This window comes from Triticum urartu, chromosome 1A (genome assembly GCF_056163025.1).
Source record: "Triticum urartu cultivar PI428250 chromosome 1A, HENAU_Tu73, whole genome shotgun sequence".
Taxonomy (NCBI): domain Eukaryota; kingdom Viridiplantae; phylum Streptophyta; class Magnoliopsida; order Poales; family Poaceae; genus Triticum; species Triticum urartu.
Window position 1 is genome coordinate 518,136,409 of NC_141873.1, and position 18,204 is coordinate 518,154,612.

Sequence of the window (18,204 nt, forward strand, 5' to 3'; positions counted from 1 at the left end):
TTGGAGCGAAACACATAATTCCAAACCTAAATGAGCAGACTCATAACAGTTCATCGGGTACCCGAGCAGAACAGAATCTGTACAACAGCACAGGTCAAGTCAGTGAGCACCAACACAGCTCATCAGCATATATATGGGTGTTCTGTTCCAGGCTTCTAGGGCAAAGACTACAGGGGGAAAAGAACACAAAGAAACAGCTAACTTGCACATCATTCTTCCTTCTTGAAGAAATTGTCCGGCAAGGCAAATTCTTCCGTCTGACCGAAGTTATCCTTCTCATCGTCGTCCGGTTTCTGCATTTGGTTTAGACAAAACTCTGTAAAAATAACGCCCATGCTCCCGAAACTAGGAACAAAGAAGATTAAAGTAAACATGTCTTCAAAAGACAAGATCTCATTTGGGTCGTAGCGTCGATGCAAAACAATCACAAAGCTAAAAGAGGAGCGGTAACAAAGTAGTCCAAATCGACGAGTGTTTCAATCACCAGCATTTCTAGGTTGAAGAAGCGGTCCAGCAGTTGCAAAACTTCATCCGCCGAGAATTGTCTGTCGAGGCTGAAAGAATTCATAGGTTGTCAGCTCTCAGATCCCGCTAATTTCATGAAAGTGCAAACTGAAGGATTCTCATATGGTCACCTTTTTCTCAAGTATTCCATGAGGCCGTAGAGAATGAAGTGGCGATGAATGCCTACAAGCACACAGCTTTAGAATGCATACTGAACAAAAACAAAAACAAAATTCTTCATCAGCATTTCAACAGCTGTATCCTGTATGTAACAAACATCCGCAAAACCATTTTTTGCCAAAACTCCCAGGGCCAAGGGAGGACACGAATCAGTGTGCAAAGTCTTGTAACTCTGTGAGTTGAGCTAGTTCCGTGTCCGATTGTTTTTTTCTGAAGTTCTTTTGCTATATTCACCTTGTATGCAAGCATTGACATGTTAACAGAAACAGCGCACAACTCATTGTTATTTCTGCTTTGCTATTTACCACCCCCCCCCCCCTCCACACACACAGAGTTAACCCTAGGAGGACATTTCTTTCAGAACGTTAAACCAAACTCTGTAAATTCTACTTTTGTGACAGATCTGAAAACGCTCCAAAGAAATCCATACTCAATACTTTCTAATTGCATGCACTCAAGGACCAATCTATGCCAGCTAGAGCTAGCTGAGTACAGCTTTCAACAGATAGTTGGATGCCCCTCCGAAATAAGAAACCTATGCATACAGCCGTACCCCATCATATATGGAGGGATGGCTGTCTTCCTCCATGGTTGCTGGCCCCCATGACAGAGTGCAATTAAAAGACAAATGAATGACTAGCTACTCCTTAAAACCTCATCAAATCCAGGAAAAAACAATCAAGACCAAGCACACTACAGAAAAAGGTGTCGGTATCTTCTAAGTTTCTTCTGATCTCTGCGCTACATAATATTGTAAGTTTGAATATCTATTCCTAAATAATCATGTGCTTGTTTCAAGTTGCAAAATAAGATCTCCTAAATGTAGCAACTTTGTCAAATGGGGATAATACAGCTTGTGTGTACCAAATTCTAAAGTTAAATGTTTAATGCTAATTGACCACAGGGAGATTAAAACTTAGCCCCAGCAATTCTAGTTACATAATGGATTTATGCAAAGCCTTGCCAGCACTGCTCGGAAGGGCGAGCCTGTCGCAGTGGTAGAGTCTCTCCACTTGTGGCCTGGAGGTCTTGGGTCGAACCGGCCTCCTTGCAGAATTATTGTGCAAGGGTAAGGCTGTCTAGAAATTCCCTTCCCCAGACCCCACCTTGTGTGGGAGCTTTCAGCGCTGGGTACGCCCCTCGCCAGCACTGATTGCCACGTTCCGTGGTTTCTCTTCTGCTGTTAAACTTGGTAATTGATGGTAGACTATTCTTCTAGTTGGACGCCCTTCCAAAAGAAGCAATTTATGCACACAGCCGAACTCCATTACATATGGAGGGATGGCTGTCTTCCTCCATGGTTAAGTTTGAACATCCTATTCCTAAACAATCATGCACTCGTTTCGAGCTATGAAATAAGATCTCCTAAATATAGCAACTTTGTCAAATGAGGGCAGTACAGCTTGCGTGTACCATATTTAAAATAAATCATAGATAATAAGCATAAGAGATGATGCAGTTCAGTGTTGTATGTCAATTAACTACAGGGTGATTGAAACTTAGCCCCAAAAATTATAGTTATAGAGAGGATTTATGCAAAGGCTGGCCAGCATTCTTTGCCATGTTCTGCGTGTTTCTTGTTTGCTGTTTAACTTGGTAACTTATGGCACACTATTCCAAATTTCAGTTGTCTCTGGTGTCATCACCAGTGTTTTGGTTACCGAACGAAATTTTGAGATTTCGAGCGGTTACCGAATATTTCGTTGCCCCCTGGTAAATGGGCGTTTCAAGCCTTTTGAATTTGAACAATCAACATGTAGTCAAGTAGGATGGAAACTCACATTTGACACAGAAAACGATGGTGTATTGTCTAGGGCGCTGGGACTTTTAAGACGACAACGTCCTGGGTTCGAATCCCTCTAGTATCTTTTTTGTCTAATTATATGGATATACAACAGAATCTTCTTTTTTTTTAAAAGGGCGGGCAGGGGTCAAACTCGAGACCACGAGGCACCGACGACGTAAGGGTAGAGCTGAGGAACAACCAGTTTATGAAAATTTCTAATTCCGTGGCAATTTGACTTGAGCCAAATATTTGAAGTCAAATTTCATTTCAAAATTTTGAACGGTATTATGTCGGTATTTCGCGGTAACCATGGTAACCACGTTTTTCTCGCCCCCCCCCCCAGGTAATTTTTTTAATGTTCGGTAACCAAAACACCGGTCATCACGACAAAAACCTAATAGTAAAAGAGTGCTCCTAATCCTAAAATACTCCCTCCGGCCCATAATATAAGAGCCTTTTTTACACTAGTATTTTTTGAAATGTGTCCTACTCTGGAACTATCAAGTATCTAAATTGCAGGATATGGTTGGCTCTTAAGCCTGACCAAGCAAGGCTTTATGACACACTCAGAGTATACTCGGTTAAATGCCTTTTCCTTTTGCTTAAAATGACAGCACAAGTATGTAGTTGTTTCCCCATTTTTCACAACAGTAATGATACAGGAGGCCCTGCAGGGGTACACAGCTCGCCTGAAATTCTGTACTTATTTCCTCAGAGGCCCAGTTTCCTCATATACTAACTAGGTACAAAGAATGGACTCCAGTCAACCTACTTTAGCTGAAACCCTGACCATAAAATTCATAGCATCATAGGAAAAAAGTTGGAGATCCTCAACAGCAGCAGTGAACTTGTTTCATCATGGGAGAAACCGAGAAAGGACACGATAGTACTATTACTACACTACTATGGAGGCTCAGTCGTTGTGTTTCTCTTTCAGTGTCCCATAGGTTGGCTATCCACAGAATTAGCAATTAGGTCAGCCATGATTGAAAGACTAACTACTCGTGTGGCACATACACAAATGAAGTCACGGCCACTAAGACAGAAAGATGCGTTACGGGTATCCACAACGGCGAAGCATCACACCTTTGAGTTTGGAGGGAGGGTAGAACTCGAGAGCCTGGAGCAGCCTCAGCTCCAGCTCCACCTGCGACTGCTCCTGCGATACGAGGGAAACGCATCAGGCCACGAGACCACGCGCGATCTTCAGAGGCGAAAACAGAGGAGGGGGTGAGGTGGGGGAGGGGGCGGGGGGAGTCGGGAGGAACGGCGAGGGACCTTTGGAAGGGAGGACGCTGATGAAGGCGGCGCCTGTGCCGGCGACTGCGCGGACAGCCCCTCCTGCTCCTCGTCGGCGGCCGCCTCCATACCCGAACCCTTCGCGTGCGCCACCACGAAATTGGTTGGGGAGCCCGGTGAGCGAGACGAAGAGACTGTGGTGGGTCGGGTGAGGCTTAGAGGAAAGGCATGGGGACACGGGGGATGGTGGCCTACTAACGGCCCGTGGTTGTTCAACTCAGGTTTTTTTTACATGGTCGTTCAACTTAGTAGGCCGTCCGTGTGGGTACGAGGGGAAGCCCAGGTTGAGTCACACGATGTTTTTTCTTTAACACGAGTCACACGATGTTACTCAGCAAATCCCTGAAATCACTAATTGAGGAATACTTCTCCCAAAGATCACTTCCACCTCCCCAGGTTACGACAAGCGGCGTGTTGCATGTGCGTCACTTGTCGCAACACGGGAGTTTTCCCCTTTATTGAAGATCCGTTTATTTAAAATGTTTTATCTATTAAATTGTGCATCCAAATCTCAAATCATTTTCATGTTGGATTCCTCACATTGAGATCTTCAAAATTAAATCCCATGTTAATAGGTTTTGACAAACTTTTCTCTCACGAAAAAAGGATGAAAAACCATACCAGGAGCACATTTTTTTTCCTTTTCCGAGAGTTGTTTCCGAGAGGCACGACCATGTCTCTCACGGAAGCAAAACCGTGCCTCTAGCGAAGGAAAAAACGAATGCATTTTTTCTTCATTTTCGTGAGGCACGACAGTACCTCTCGCGGAAGGAAAAAAAAGACGCGTTTTTTTTGTTTCCAACAGGCACGACCGTGCCTTTCGATGAAGCAAAACCGTGCCCTCGCGAACGAAAAAGAAACACATTTTTTTGCATATTTTTTCAAAAGCTAAGAAAGATATGTGAAAAACGAAAGACCAATAAAACCGGGGAAAATATCATATAAAAAGCCGAAAACACGTGCAAAATAAAAATAAAAATAAAATTCGGAGGGAGCGCCTAGAGCGCGACCTGTGGCAGCGGTTGAGAGCACGTCAACATATCCCAACTGACTTTTGGGGAGGCTCCCGAACGAGCGGTCCTCGATTGGTGGTTCTAACCCCCGATTTCCACTAAAAAAACTAAAAAAGCAACCTCCTGATCCTATTCAGCACAAAAGGCGCTGCTTATAGCGTTAAGCCTACATGGTGCGCACCCTGCATAGCAATGGACCGGCCCATCTAAGGCAGTCTCACTAGATGCTCGTCCCGGTTTTGAGAAGCTTCTAGAAGCTCCCATTTTCTTTTTTTGGTTAATGGTTTTTGGATTAGTTTTACGTCCGGTTTTGTTGGATTTTTCATTTTTCATTCTTCTTCTTTTTAATTGCACAAACTTTTTTGAATTCGTGAACTTCTTCTCTAATTTCATGAAGTTCTCTTCAATTTGTGAACTTTTTCCATTTTTTTAACATGAACCTTTTGAAATTCATGAGCTTTTTAAAATCTGTGAATAATTCTTAAATTTGGGGATTTTTCAAATTCACAAAAAATTCTAATTTAAGAAGCTTTTTCAAATTTGTGGTCTTTTTAACTTTTTGAAATTCATGAACTTTCTATTAAATATTGTAAAAAATTGGCAAAATAAATTTCAATTTTAAGATTTCCAAAAAGTTAATGGCAGCTGGTTAACAGGCCAACCATGTTGACCAGTTTCTCCCGAGTGATGTGTGAGTGAGCTCTGAGCTGGACGAGCTTCGCTTGCTGGGCCAGCCCACAGGAGGGGCGCGTGGATTTGTAATGTTGTTTAAAAAATGTATTTATCTAGTCGTTTAAATTCGATTTGCAAGAAATAATTGTTCCAACTCAAAGTGCATTTGTGGCAGACAGACTCATAACTAATAATGTTTTGATGGCATGTGAATGCATGCATAGTATATAGAATAAAAAGAACATGTAAAGATGAGTAATATGTTGTTAAGTTGGATATGCATAAGGATTATGATAGAGTGAAATGAAATTTTGAGAGCAATGATGCTAAAGTTTGGCTATAGTGAACTGTGGGTGGATCTCATCATAAATTGTGTCTCTTGAGTGAGACATAATGTTCGATTCAATATTGTGTGGCATGATATTGTAATATAAATAATCATATTTAGCTATTTTCCCTGTTGCAAATCTCGGACATGGATTATTATTTGACAAGACACGGTGGTTTTGTCAGAAAAAAAATCCAATTAACAGTGTCATTATCTAGATTATTAATGACATGTGTTCTCACTATATATTCAAAAAAATCAATTCGTCAAGGACAATTCATGAAATAAACATGTATGAGAACACCAAAGCGGAAAGATACAGGGAAAACAATGATGGAAGGAAAAGATATGCATATATCTTATCAATTATTCCCCTGCATATCAAAGCACAGTCAACACGAGCTCAAACCTCATGTCACATTTTTTTCTTGAAGCGAAACGTCAGAAGCGCAAAGCTTTCACCTTAGGGTACATCTTCATATGCCTACTATCCTTCGAACTAACTGTTTGTATGCTTTCAAAGCCTACGTTACACACATACATTTTAATTTTGTTGATCTAAAGAGAGAGACATTCAGGGTGGCGAGGCGCCTATGTATGCAACAACACTCTATAGATTCATAAGCTACAACTGAACTGAAGAATCATTTTTCGGAGGAACACCAAAGATTTGTAGAATATCAAAACAACTTCAATTCTCCTAATGTCTGTATGTTTATATGCATATCCATCTTTACATCACATGCTCTATAAATCTAGTTCTTTTTAGCACTCGGAAAGTACTCAATAATTAGATTTGTAATCTTATTCATATGCAATGTATATATGGGTGATCAATAGTGACTCTAGTTAGAGCAACTTCAATAGACCCCGTATTCTGTAAAAAAAACTACTATTTACGGGAAGATATGCAAAAAAAACCTCAAACAACTCTCGTAAACCCGATTTTTTCATGGATTCCCGTATAATTCCGCCCATCTCCCCTCACATCTACATGAACATAGCCTTCCTTTTATGTATACCACTGTATAGTGTATGAATATCTTTGAATGTCGGTTGTTGGGTGAAGCTGATCCAATGGTTGAGAAGTGCCAATTCCGAGTAGTGTTGACCGTCGGATATTATCTCCACTACACTGGATTGTGCCATGTGTACTAATTTAGAAGGTTCCATAGTTGAGCTTATACACAATCACAGTATGCACAAACCTCAAAACAGAGATACTTCTCCCGTCATCTAGATTATTCCATACTCCCTCGTCCCAAAATAAGTGCCTTAACTTGATTACAACTTTGTAGTAAAGTTGGGACACTTATTTTGGGATGGAGGGAGTACTTTAATTCTCCAAAAAAAATCTATTAAAAGAATTGACATTCATTTTTATGTTATCATTCACATGCCATAATATGCGAATAACACATACACTTCTTATTTATTCCAGGATCTTCCATATTTTAATCATCTCAAGTTTTTTTCTTGCAAAAGAATAAACATTTTTTACTATATTGTTTTGGTTCAAGGTAAGGTAGCATGGTCCTAAAGTTCAATTCTCTTTGTAGATGGAGTACTTCGCTATCCACATGAGTTTTGCGTGGTGTATACCATGCATTCATCTGTTTTTTTTGTAGTATTAATTTGATTTCCAATGGATGGCCGGTGAGAGTAAAACCCACATCTTAAATATCATTCATATGTGAGTTCAAATTTATATGTTGTGTATTATAATGTGTTATGTTAATATCCGGTTGCACTTACTCTTACGTACAATGTATTAAAACAATTGGTAGTACGAGAAAACATTATTAATTTTTGCCTCGATTACAATTAGTGGCTTTGTATAGATGCAAATTATATTTTTCATAATGGCCTTGTATAAGGGAATGGAGGGAGTAGTAATTTTGGCGGGCTAAAACTTCAGGAGAGGAGCTCCTCGCCCCGCCATACGGGGTCAGCGCCGCGCCTCCTCCCTTGCACCAGCTCTAGCTCCAGCCTCTGCCGCAACGAGGCCGCACGTCGCAACTCAACCTCCTCCATGTCCTGCCTCCCGCTTTGGACTCTGTCACCGCGAGGCCGCATCCCGCTGTTGCGCCCCACAACCCAGCCTCCTCCCCTGCCTCGCCTCCACGCTCTAGCCTCTGTCACCAGGCTTCCCTGTGCAGCCACGCCTCCGCTCAAGAACCTTTGAGGGGAAGAGGTTTGCAGGAACTGAGAAAAGTAGCTGTTAGACAACTTCCCTAAAATTTTACTGTCATCCCATAAAATGTTTTTTTTACAGAATTTTCTTTATGGGAGCTATTCGAGTTGCTCTTATCATTGCGGAGACGTTTCTCCTATTAAATGCATCTGCCACGTTATTTGCTATTTTACCCCTGTTTGTGCTTCCGTTCCAAGTTGATTGTTGTGAGTCTGGTTGATGTTTTTTTTGCGGGATGACTCTAAATGTCGATAGGCATAGTGATTACTATTTTGAACAAATAACTGCAGTGCATTTGTAAACATGTTAGACATAGGTCCCTACCACTCACAAGGAACAAGCCATTTTTGCCATGTACACGACGGGCCATGTGAAGGACACAGCAAACCATGAAGCAAGAGGACACAGGAAGAGGGTAAACGTCCCATGTGAGAAACACCCAGAAAACAGTCGACGCATCAGGCCATGTGAGAGCACCCATCATACGGGGAAACAAAAGCGAGCGCAAAAGCACTTCACTGTCAATCCACGCTGGACTAGTGCAGAATCTAGTAATAAAAAGATGGAGCAAAAATAAAGAGCACCAAGTACACCATCCGACCGTTAATCCGCACTGCCGACTGGCCGTCACCACTCGCTTTATTTTTGACAGTGGCTCACCACCGCATGCACACTGCGCGAGTAGGAGTAGTAGTACTGGGTTTGGTGGAGAAATAAAGCCATCCCGGGCGAGCGCAGGAGGGCAAATTTTCGTATTTTGATAAACCTATTTGAGATTTGACCCTACTTTAATTTTTTTTCGAGATTTAACCCTTTTGCTACCGTCAGATTCCATGACGGTAGGGTCTAATAGCCTACCGCCATAGACTTTGACGGTAGGAAACATTGCTACCGCCAACCGGGCTCTCTGGCGGTAGGGTTGTGCAGGCTATCGCCAAGGTGCTTTGCGGTAGGCATGAGCACGCAATGTGTTCAATACTTAGGAGTTTTTTTGGCGATAGGGCATGCAACCCTACCGCCATGGTCCCTGTCGGTAGCAAAAGAGACATATGTCAAAAAAATTCAAACTAAGATCGAATCTCAAATATGTTTTAGAAAATGGTCAAAACACGAAATTTAGCCGCGCAGGAGCACAGTGCCGCATGCCCGCCGCATCGGTCACTCCCACCCATGCCGCGCCAAAGCGGGACAGCGCGGCCAGAGCTCTCTGCACGCCTTTGCACGAGCCGCACAGGACGATCCACCCATGACTCACCACCGCCGCTTGATGCGAGCGAGCGAAATAAAGCCGTTGGCATGCGGACACGGCCCGGCTCGTCACCCCGTGGCAAGGACACTGCCGCACGGTCGCACGCCGACGCCTCCAGAGACACCTCCAACGAACGGCTCGATGCGGGCTTGTGTGGCCCGTGTTCGCCGATAAAAAGGGTGCCGCGCTCGGGAGCTTGACCGCACTGCACACACTACCACACTCCCCACTCTCCCACGCCACGCCGACTAGCCTCCTCCGTTCCCCTCCTCTCTTCTTGCTTGCTCGGACCTCGGCGAGGCGTCGGCGAGAGAGCGAGAGCGAAAGCTCCCTTCTGCTGCTGCAATGGCGGTTCCTCTGGTGCTCGTGCTCTTGGTCGCCATGTTCACCGGCTCAGGTCAGCGGCCCAGCTCGCCCTGCGCAAACATGAATCTTTCTTAGGTTTTTGACCGTCTAGATTGAGTTCCTAGGTTTGTTTCTTTTCCATTCACTCCCCGGACCTGAATCTTTCTTGCTCTAGAGCACTTCTTGAATGTCCTATGCAACATCTCCAACAAATTTTCCCTTGTAGTATGTTCTTGAACTGTTGCTGTCCCTAGATCAGAGATGCTAGATGGTGTTCTTGCTATTTGTGCCTAGTTTTCCCCATTCTCCGTAACTGTAGAACGACAGAGATTTATTTCATTGTCAGATTCGTGAGCTAACCGGCTTATTATTGCTGTTTGAGTGGGTGAGCAGATGCGATGTACTGCGTGTGCAAGTCGGACGCGAACCCGGCGGCGATGCAGAAGGCCATCGACTACGCGTGCGGCAAGGGCGCCGACTGCACCCAGATCACCTCCAGCGGGCCCTGCTTCCAGCCCTCCTCCGTCGTCGCCCACTGCTCCTACGCCTGCAACAGCTACTACCAGAAGAACGCCGGCATGGGCGCCACCTGCGACTTCATGGGCGTCGCCACCCTCGTCGCCGCCGACCCCAGCGCCGGATCCTGCAAGTACCCCGCCAGCGCTAGGTTAATAGCCCCTCCCATCTATGCTCTTCCTCCCACATGCTTGCTTGGCTTAGAACATGCTTACCACTCTACTAGATCAATGAAGCTGTTTAATAATAGATTTACGGGCATTTCCCTTTTAATACTCCTGATTGGATTGGACTACTTGAATCTGGCAAGTATATAGAGTATCTTAATAAGCGAGATGCAGTATGGGCTCTGACTGCCCCTGACTGCTGTCACCAGTCGCTCGGCATAGTTTACTTGGGTTATTCTTATTAGTGCGCCGTAATCTAGATTCTTCACACGGCCGCACATACACCACGTACGCACATGATAGTTCATTCAGCTAGGTGTTCCTAGTTCAGAGTTCATGGTTACCAGAGTTACCCAGCGCTACCAGACCTGTATACTGAAGTGCGTGGTAGTACCGTGTTTCAGCTTGCAATATGCAAACACAAATCTGATCTGAAAAATCATTGGCAAAGGCTGTCAAAGTAGATTCGAGGAATATGTGCCGTGCCCACTAATGATGCACGAATATTACAGTACATCTGCAGCTTAACAACATAGTATGCATCTTCACATGGTAGTAGTGCCACTGCTGATGTCCGCTCTAGTAGCTGGACGTGTTCACCCTTTGGGCTACTGTTCTTGAGTTCTTGCTTTGCCCATGTGAACCAAAAAGGCGTCTGAATCGGATATCTCTAGTCCGACCTTAAAGATACACCCGTCTTTCGCCGAATGCCACCCGTTCAAAGTGGCATCGGACCTGGGCAAGCGCGTCGGCATCATTGCATCCGCATTATGCAATAGATAGATTCGATGCAACTTTCTCGCTTTCTTGAAGATGGGACGTGTGAGACATTTCGCCGTGCAATGTACTGTACTGACGGACGCTGTGTGTGCGCGCTTTGTGTATGTTTCTTTCCTTGTGCAGCGGCGTAGGCACCGGAGCAGGCACCGGCGGCACAGGGATGGGCACCGGCGGCACAGGGATGGGCACCGGCGGCATGGGCACCGGCACAGGCAGCACCGGGACAGGCACGGGCGTCAGCACCGGCGGCATGGGGAGCATGACCCCGCCGGGCGCGACCAGCACCGGGATGCCGGGGAGCCCCTTCGGCGGCGGCGCGTACGGCCCGTCGGGCATGAACCAGGACTACAACGCAGCCGCCGTCGGTCGCCGCGTGGCCTCCGCCGGGCTCCTCGTGGCGGCAGCCGCGCCGCTCCTCCTCCACCTCATCTGATGCGGTGGTGACCACTGGCTGGCCGCGCGTCGGCAATGCGGGTGCGGCGCCGGATTCGGTGGGCGCGCCCCCGCCGCTTTTGTGCCCGCTCGCTCGCCTGCATTTCCGGCGTCGTTTTGATGGTTCGATCGGACGTACTGGTAGCGTAGTGTGTGTGTGTCTGTCCATGAGTACTAGCACTCTTATTAAGCTGACCACCCCATGTGGTGTCTGTACCGGTGCGGGTCGTGGTAGAGTTGATGAGATCTGGTAGGGGATTCTTTCTTCCTTCTCGTAGCGGTGACGGTGTTCCGAGACATAATTATGTGTTGTCGTTCCAACCTCGTCTGTTTGCATGCCACTTTTGTGCTGCTAGCTCATGATCACCGCGTCTCGTGTTTGTCTTGGCGCTGGGCCTGTCGGTCACGGCCTCGCATCATCAGGGCGACCCACCCCACCCATGATGCCATGCTCCGTGTTGAGCTTGTTTTGTGTGTGCATGCACGGTGGAGTTTTGGGGGTTTCCGGCGGCACATGGAGCTTGGACGGATGTCGGGCAAGGAGAAATATCGCGGCGACCGAGGGAGGGTGGGTCTCGTGCTCGGAGCCAGAGCGCGGAGTCCACTTTGATCTGGACTCTTGTCTGTGGCGCACTACTGTAGTACAGTACTCCGACACCGACACAGGAAAGGCTCACGAGGCGCCCCACTGTGCCTCTCATCTCCTCGGGGGCCGCGCGGTTCGTGACGGGACCAGCCGCGGGCGCAGCCAGGTGCGCGCACGGGATTGGGGTGCCGGGCGGTGGTCTTGGGTGCGGTCTGGGGCAACGCATGGATCGAAGAGCAGTCTGGGACTCTCGGGCTGGTGTTGTGCCTTGGAGGTGGCACATTTAGCAATTATTAGGCCAACTCTACCGTGACTTTCGTTTTGTCCGTTTGGATGGCGATTTGGAGTCGTGTACTGGGATGCAGTGACCGTGCGTCCAGCGCGCGGCTGCATCCGTTTGCCTCATTCTGTTCGTTATGGCCAAAAATGCCCATATTCTCATCAAAACTACTCCCTCCGTTTCAAAATAGATGACTCAACTTTGTATAAAGACTTATATAAAGACTTATACAAAGTTGACAGGTGGGGAGTGGCCTTCTGCAAGCCTTGCGAAGACTGGAGAACGTTGCAGCACGTTGATATCATTGTGAGAACCTGCCATGCCGAAGAAAGAATGCCATATCCAAAGATCCTGCGAAGCCATCGCTTCTAATATGGCAGTGCACGCGTTGACATGCCCCTTGTACTGGCCCTGCCAAGCAAATGGGCAGTTCTTCCACTCTCAGTGCATACAATCTATGCTGCCAAGCATGTCTGGAAAGCCTCTAGCTGCATTGGTCGCCAACAATCTCTCTGTATCAGCTGCAGTTGGCTGCCTCAAGTACTCTGGGCCAAACACCTCGATCACAGCCTGGCAAAACTTGTACATTGATATCAGACATGTTGTCTCACTCATAGGCACATACTCATCCACCAGATCGCCTGGAATTCCATATGCAAGCATGCAGATGGCCGCGATGCATTTCTGGTAAGAGGAGAATCCAAGCTTGCCAAGGGCATCCGTCTTGCACTCGAAGTTGAAGGAAATATGCCCTAGAGGCAATAATAAAGTTATTATTTAATTCCTTATATCATGATAAATGTTTATTATTCATGCTAGAATTGTAGTAACCGGAAACATAATACATGTGTGAATACATAGACAAACAAAGTGTCACTAGTATGCCTCTACTTGACTAGCTCGTTAATCAAAGATGGTTATGTTTCCTAACCATGAACAAGGAGTTGTTATTTGATTAACGGGATCACATCATTAGGTGAATGATCTGATTGACATGACCCATTCCATTAGCTTAGCACCCGATCGTTTAGTATGTTGCTATTGCTTTCTTCATGACTTATACATGTTCCTATGACTATGAGATTATGCAACTCCCGTTTGCCGGAGGAACACTTTGTGTGCTACCAAACGTCATAACGTAAATGGGTGATTATAAAGGTGCTCTACAGGTGTCTCCAAAGGTACATGTTGGGTTGGCGTATTTCGAGATTAGGATTTGTCACTCCGATTGTCGGAGAGGTATCTCTGGGCCCTCTCGGTAATGCACATCACATAAGCCTTGCAAGCATTGCAACTAATGAGTTAGTTGCGAGATGATGTATTACGGAACGAGTAAAGAGACTTGCCGGTAACGAGATTGAACTAGGTATTGAGATACCGACGATCGAATCTCGGGCAAGTAACATACCGATGACAAAGGGAACAACGTATGTTGTTATGCGGTCTGACCGATAAAGATCTTCGTAGAATATGTAGGAGCCAATATGAGCATCCAGGTTCCGCTATTGGTTATTGACCGGAGACGTGTCTCGGTCATGTCTACATTGTTCTCGAACCCGTAGGGTCCGCACGCTTAAGGTTTCGATGACAGTTGTATTATGAGCTTATGAGTTTTGATGTACCGAAGTTAGTTCGGAGTCCCGGATGTGATCACGGACATGACGAGGAGTCTCGAAATGGTCGATACATAAAGATTGATATATTGGACGGCTATATTCGGACACCGAAAGTGTTCCGGGTGATTTCGGAGAAAACCGGAGAGCCGGAGGGTTACCGGAACCCCCCCCGGGAGAAGTAATGGGCCATATGGGCCTTAGTGGAGAGAGAGAGGGGCAGCCAAAGGTGGGCCGCGCGCCTCCTCCCCCCTGGTCCGAATTGGACTAGGAGAGGGGGGCGGCGTCCCCCCCTTTCCCTCTCCCTTCCCACTTCTTTCCCCTACTCCTACTAGGAGGAGGACTCCTCCTTGGCGCGCCTATAGGGCCGGCCGGCCACCTCCCTTTGCTCCTTTATATACGGGGGCAGGAGGCACCCCTATACACACAAGTTGATCCACGTGATCATATTCTTAGCCGTGTGCGGTGCCCCCTTCCACCATAGTCCTCGATAATATTGTAGCGGTGCTTAGGCGAAGCCCTGCGACGGTAGTGCATCAAGATCGTCACCACGCCGTTGTGCTGACGGAACTCTTCCCCGACACTTTGCTGGATCGGAGTCCGGGGATCGTCATCGAGCTGAACGTGTGCTAGAACTCGAAGGTGCCGTAGTTTCGGTGCTTGATCGGTCGGGCCGTGGAGACGTACGACTACATCAACCAAACGCTTCCGTTGTCGATCTACAAGGGTACGTAGATCACACTCTCCCCTCTTGTTGCTATGCATCACCATGATCTTGCGTGTGCGTAGGAATTTTTTTGAAATTACTACGTTCCCCAACAGAAGTATGGGTCATGAGCAACCACTCCCTCTCGGATACGATTGAACACATGCCTTGCCATTCGAAAACGGTGACGGAATTTATCCGGCTTAAGGAGCAGGGTGTTGGAAAAGTAATCAGCATAGAGCAGGGCGTGGCCTCTCTCCCTGTTGCGGTTCAGGTTGGGAGCACGACCAGGGACTGACCCCCTGTACCGAGGAAGCTGCCGTTGAATATGGTCGTGAACGACCAATGCAACCACCACAAGATCGTCATCATCCGACGACGAATCGTCCGATGAACAAAGGAAGTGATGGAAGAAAAACTCGTCTCCACTGTCCATATCTTTGTTGGCAAAATGTCGAACACCTTGCGGTCGTGGTGGCGAAGAGGCCGCAATGATCATCTCGATGCATCAGGGGTGGTTGCCGGCCGGCTACTGGCCGCTCTGGAGCTCTCGTCGGAATCTGTCGCGGCCACCGTGGTACGTCACCGGCTGTCGTGTCCCTTCTCCCACCGGCAAAGACGGCGACGACCAAACCTCCTCCGATCGACGGCCAAAACTACGGCGAAGACGTGGTTTGGTATGGACGGCCAGGGACTGCGCGGTGAGGAGGCGGCCGGCGAATAGCGGCGGCGCCGACGGTGGGGCGGGGCTGGGAGAGAGGGTGGAAGCGTTGGGAGCGAAGGGACTACTAGTGTCCCTGACAGGCGGGCCACGGGGAGGGGGACAAGGGCGTGCGTCGAGGCCGTCCGCGCGCGTCCATTTCATCCCAAACCGAGCGCAAGTTTGGGCCGGGGATGGGTCGAAAGCGGACGAAATCCGGATATTTGTCCGTTTGAGGCCGCGCATTGGGCCGCGCTATTCGCCCGTTTTACCCCAAACGGACACACCCGGACAAAGATAGGGTCGCGCGGTGGAGTTGCCCTTACATCTTCCTCCCTCCCCTCTCGTTAGGGTTTCTCGTACTCTCGGCGACGGTGGCTGACCTCCCGTAGAGACTTCTCTCTCCTACTGTCCTACCCTTCCGACAGGGGCGGAGCCAGAAAATTTGACCATTGGGTTCACTCATTCACTCTATGAGAACTTTATATTAATTTTTGAAGATTAAAGTCTAATTGCGACAAAAATTATAGCACCCATAAACAATATAACAATAAGAAATGCATTATCACATATTATGTTGAATTAAAAACTAAAAAGTGCAAGACATACCTGTTGGGGAACGTAGTAATTTCAAAAAATTTCCTACGCACACGCAAGATCATGGTGATGCATAGCAATGAGAGGGGAGAGTGTTGTCTACGTACCCTCGTAGACCGTTCGCGGAAGCGTTATATCAACGCGGTTGATGTAGTCGTATGTCTTCACGTCCGACCGATCCAAGTACCGAAAGCACGGCACCTCCGAGTTCTGCACACGTTCGGCTTGGTGACGTCCTCGCCTTCTCGATCCAGCAAGAGGGGCGAAGTAGTAGATGAGTTCCGGCAGCACGACGTTCGTTTCTTGATGTGTCCTTTGTGCTAGCCCTGCCCCTCTATTTATATGTTGAGCCCTGGGGTCGAAACTTGGAGTAAAAGCCTCCACAAAGTCGGTTTCACCCGAAAGGCAAGAGTGCTTCTCGGACTCCAGGGCCAAACGCCAGGGTTCCCGGTGTCTGGACCCAGACGCCAGGGACCCTGGCGTCTGGCCCCTGGACTCCGCAAAACTTCCTTTTGCGCTTTCCAAAAAACCTTGTGGGCTTTCCCCTTTGGACCAAATAACGTGTTCTCGTACCCAAACATTTCGGGAAACATCCGGAACCCCTTTCGGTGATTTCCGGAACCCTTCCGGTGACCAAACACTATTATCACATATATCAAACTTTATCTCTGGACCATTCCGGAATTCCTCGTCATGTCCGTGATCTCATCCCGGACTCCGAACAACATTCGGTCACCAACATACATAACTCACATAGTACTATATCGTCAACGAACGTTAAGCGTGCGGACCCTACGGGTTCGAGAACTATGTAGACATGACCGAGACACGTCTCCGGTCAATAACCAATAGCGGGACCTAGATGCCCATATTGGCTCCTACATATTCTACGAAGATCTTTATCGATCAGACCGCATAACAACATACGTTGTTCCCTTTGTCATCGGTATGTTACTTGCCCGAGATTCGATCGTCGGTATCCAATACCTAGTTCAATCTCGTTACCGGCAAGTCTCTTTACTCATTCCGTAATACATCATCTCGCAACTAACATATTAGTTACAATGCTTGCAAGGCTTATGTGATGTGCATTACCGAGAGGGCCCAGAGATACCTCTCCGACAATCGGAGTGACAAATCCTAATCTCGAAATACGCCAACCCAACATCTACCTTTGGAGACACCTGTAATGCTCCTTTATAATCACCCAGTTACATTGTGACGTTTGGTAGCACCCAAAGTGTTCCTCCGGCAAACGGGAGTTGCATAATCTCATAGTCATAGGAACATGTATAAGTCATGAAGAAAGCAATAACAACGTACTAAACGATCGGGTGCTAAGCTAATGGAATGGGTCATGTCAATCAGATCATTCAACTAATGATGTGATCTCGTTAATCAAATAACAACTCTTTGTTCATGGTTAGGAAACATAACCATCTTTGATTAACGAGCTAGTCAAGCAGAGGCATACTAGTGACACTCTGTTTGTCTATGTATTCACACATGTATTATGTTTCCGGTTAATACAATTCTAGCATGAATAATAAACATTTATCATGATATAAGGAAATAAATAATAACTTTATTATTGCCTCTAGGGCATATTTCCTTCAGTCTCCCACTTGCACTAGAGTCAATAATCTAGTTCACATCGTCATGTGATTTAACAGCAATAGTTCACATCACCATGTGATTAGCACCCATAGCCCACATCGATATGTGACCAACACCCAAAGGGTTTACTAGAGTCAATAATCTAGTTCACATCGTTTATGTGATTAACACCCAAAGAGTACCAAGGTGTGATCATGTTTTGCTTGTGAGATAATATTAGTCAACGGGTCTGTCACATACAGATCCGTAAGTATTTTGCGAATTCTATGTCTACAATGCTCTGCATGGAGCTACTCTAGCTAATTGCTCCCACTTTCAATATATATCTAGATCGAGACTTAGAGTCATCCAGATCTGTATCAAAACTTGCATCGACGTAACTTTTTACGACGAACCTTTTTGTCATGTCCATAATCGAGAAACATATCCTTATTTCACTAAGGATAATTCTGACCGTTGTCCAGTGATCTACTCCTAGATCACTATTGTACTCCCTTGCTTAATCAGTGCAGGGTATACAATAGATCTGGTATACAACATGACATATTTTATAGAACCTATGGCCAAGGCATAGGGAATGACTTTCATTCTCTTTCTATCTTCTGCCGAGGTCGGGCTTTGAGTCTTACTCAACTTTACA

The 18,204-nt window shown here is 46.6% G+C and overlaps 2 protein-coding genes across 2 annotated transcripts; one reads left to right on the plus strand and one right to left on the minus strand.

The window, feature by feature from the left end:
- Positions 1-3,927, minus strand: LOC125524618 (chromatin modification-like protein). The gene is made up of 5 exons (XM_048689660.2): positions 3,749-3,927; positions 3,557-3,629; positions 636-687; positions 485-554; positions 1-293 (listed from the first exon to the last, which is right to left on the minus strand). Exons 1-5 carry the CDS (start codon positions 3,836-3,838, stop codon positions 210-212), a joined length of 369 nt encoding a protein of 122 aa, XP_048545617.1. The 5' UTR covers positions 3,839-3,927; the 3' UTR covers positions 1-209.
- Positions 3,928-9,370: 5,443 nt separating this feature from the next.
- LOC125524624 (PLASMODESMATA CALLOSE-BINDING PROTEIN 2) lies at positions 9,371-11,786 on the plus strand. Its single transcript, XM_048689664.2, has 3 exons — positions 9,371-9,622; positions 9,964-10,237; positions 11,157-11,786. Exons 1-3 carry the CDS (start codon positions 9,571-9,573, stop codon positions 11,464-11,466), a joined length of 636 nt encoding a protein of 211 aa, XP_048545621.1. The 5' UTR covers positions 9,371-9,570; the 3' UTR covers positions 11,467-11,786.
- Positions 11,787-18,204: the final 6,418 nt, after the last annotated feature.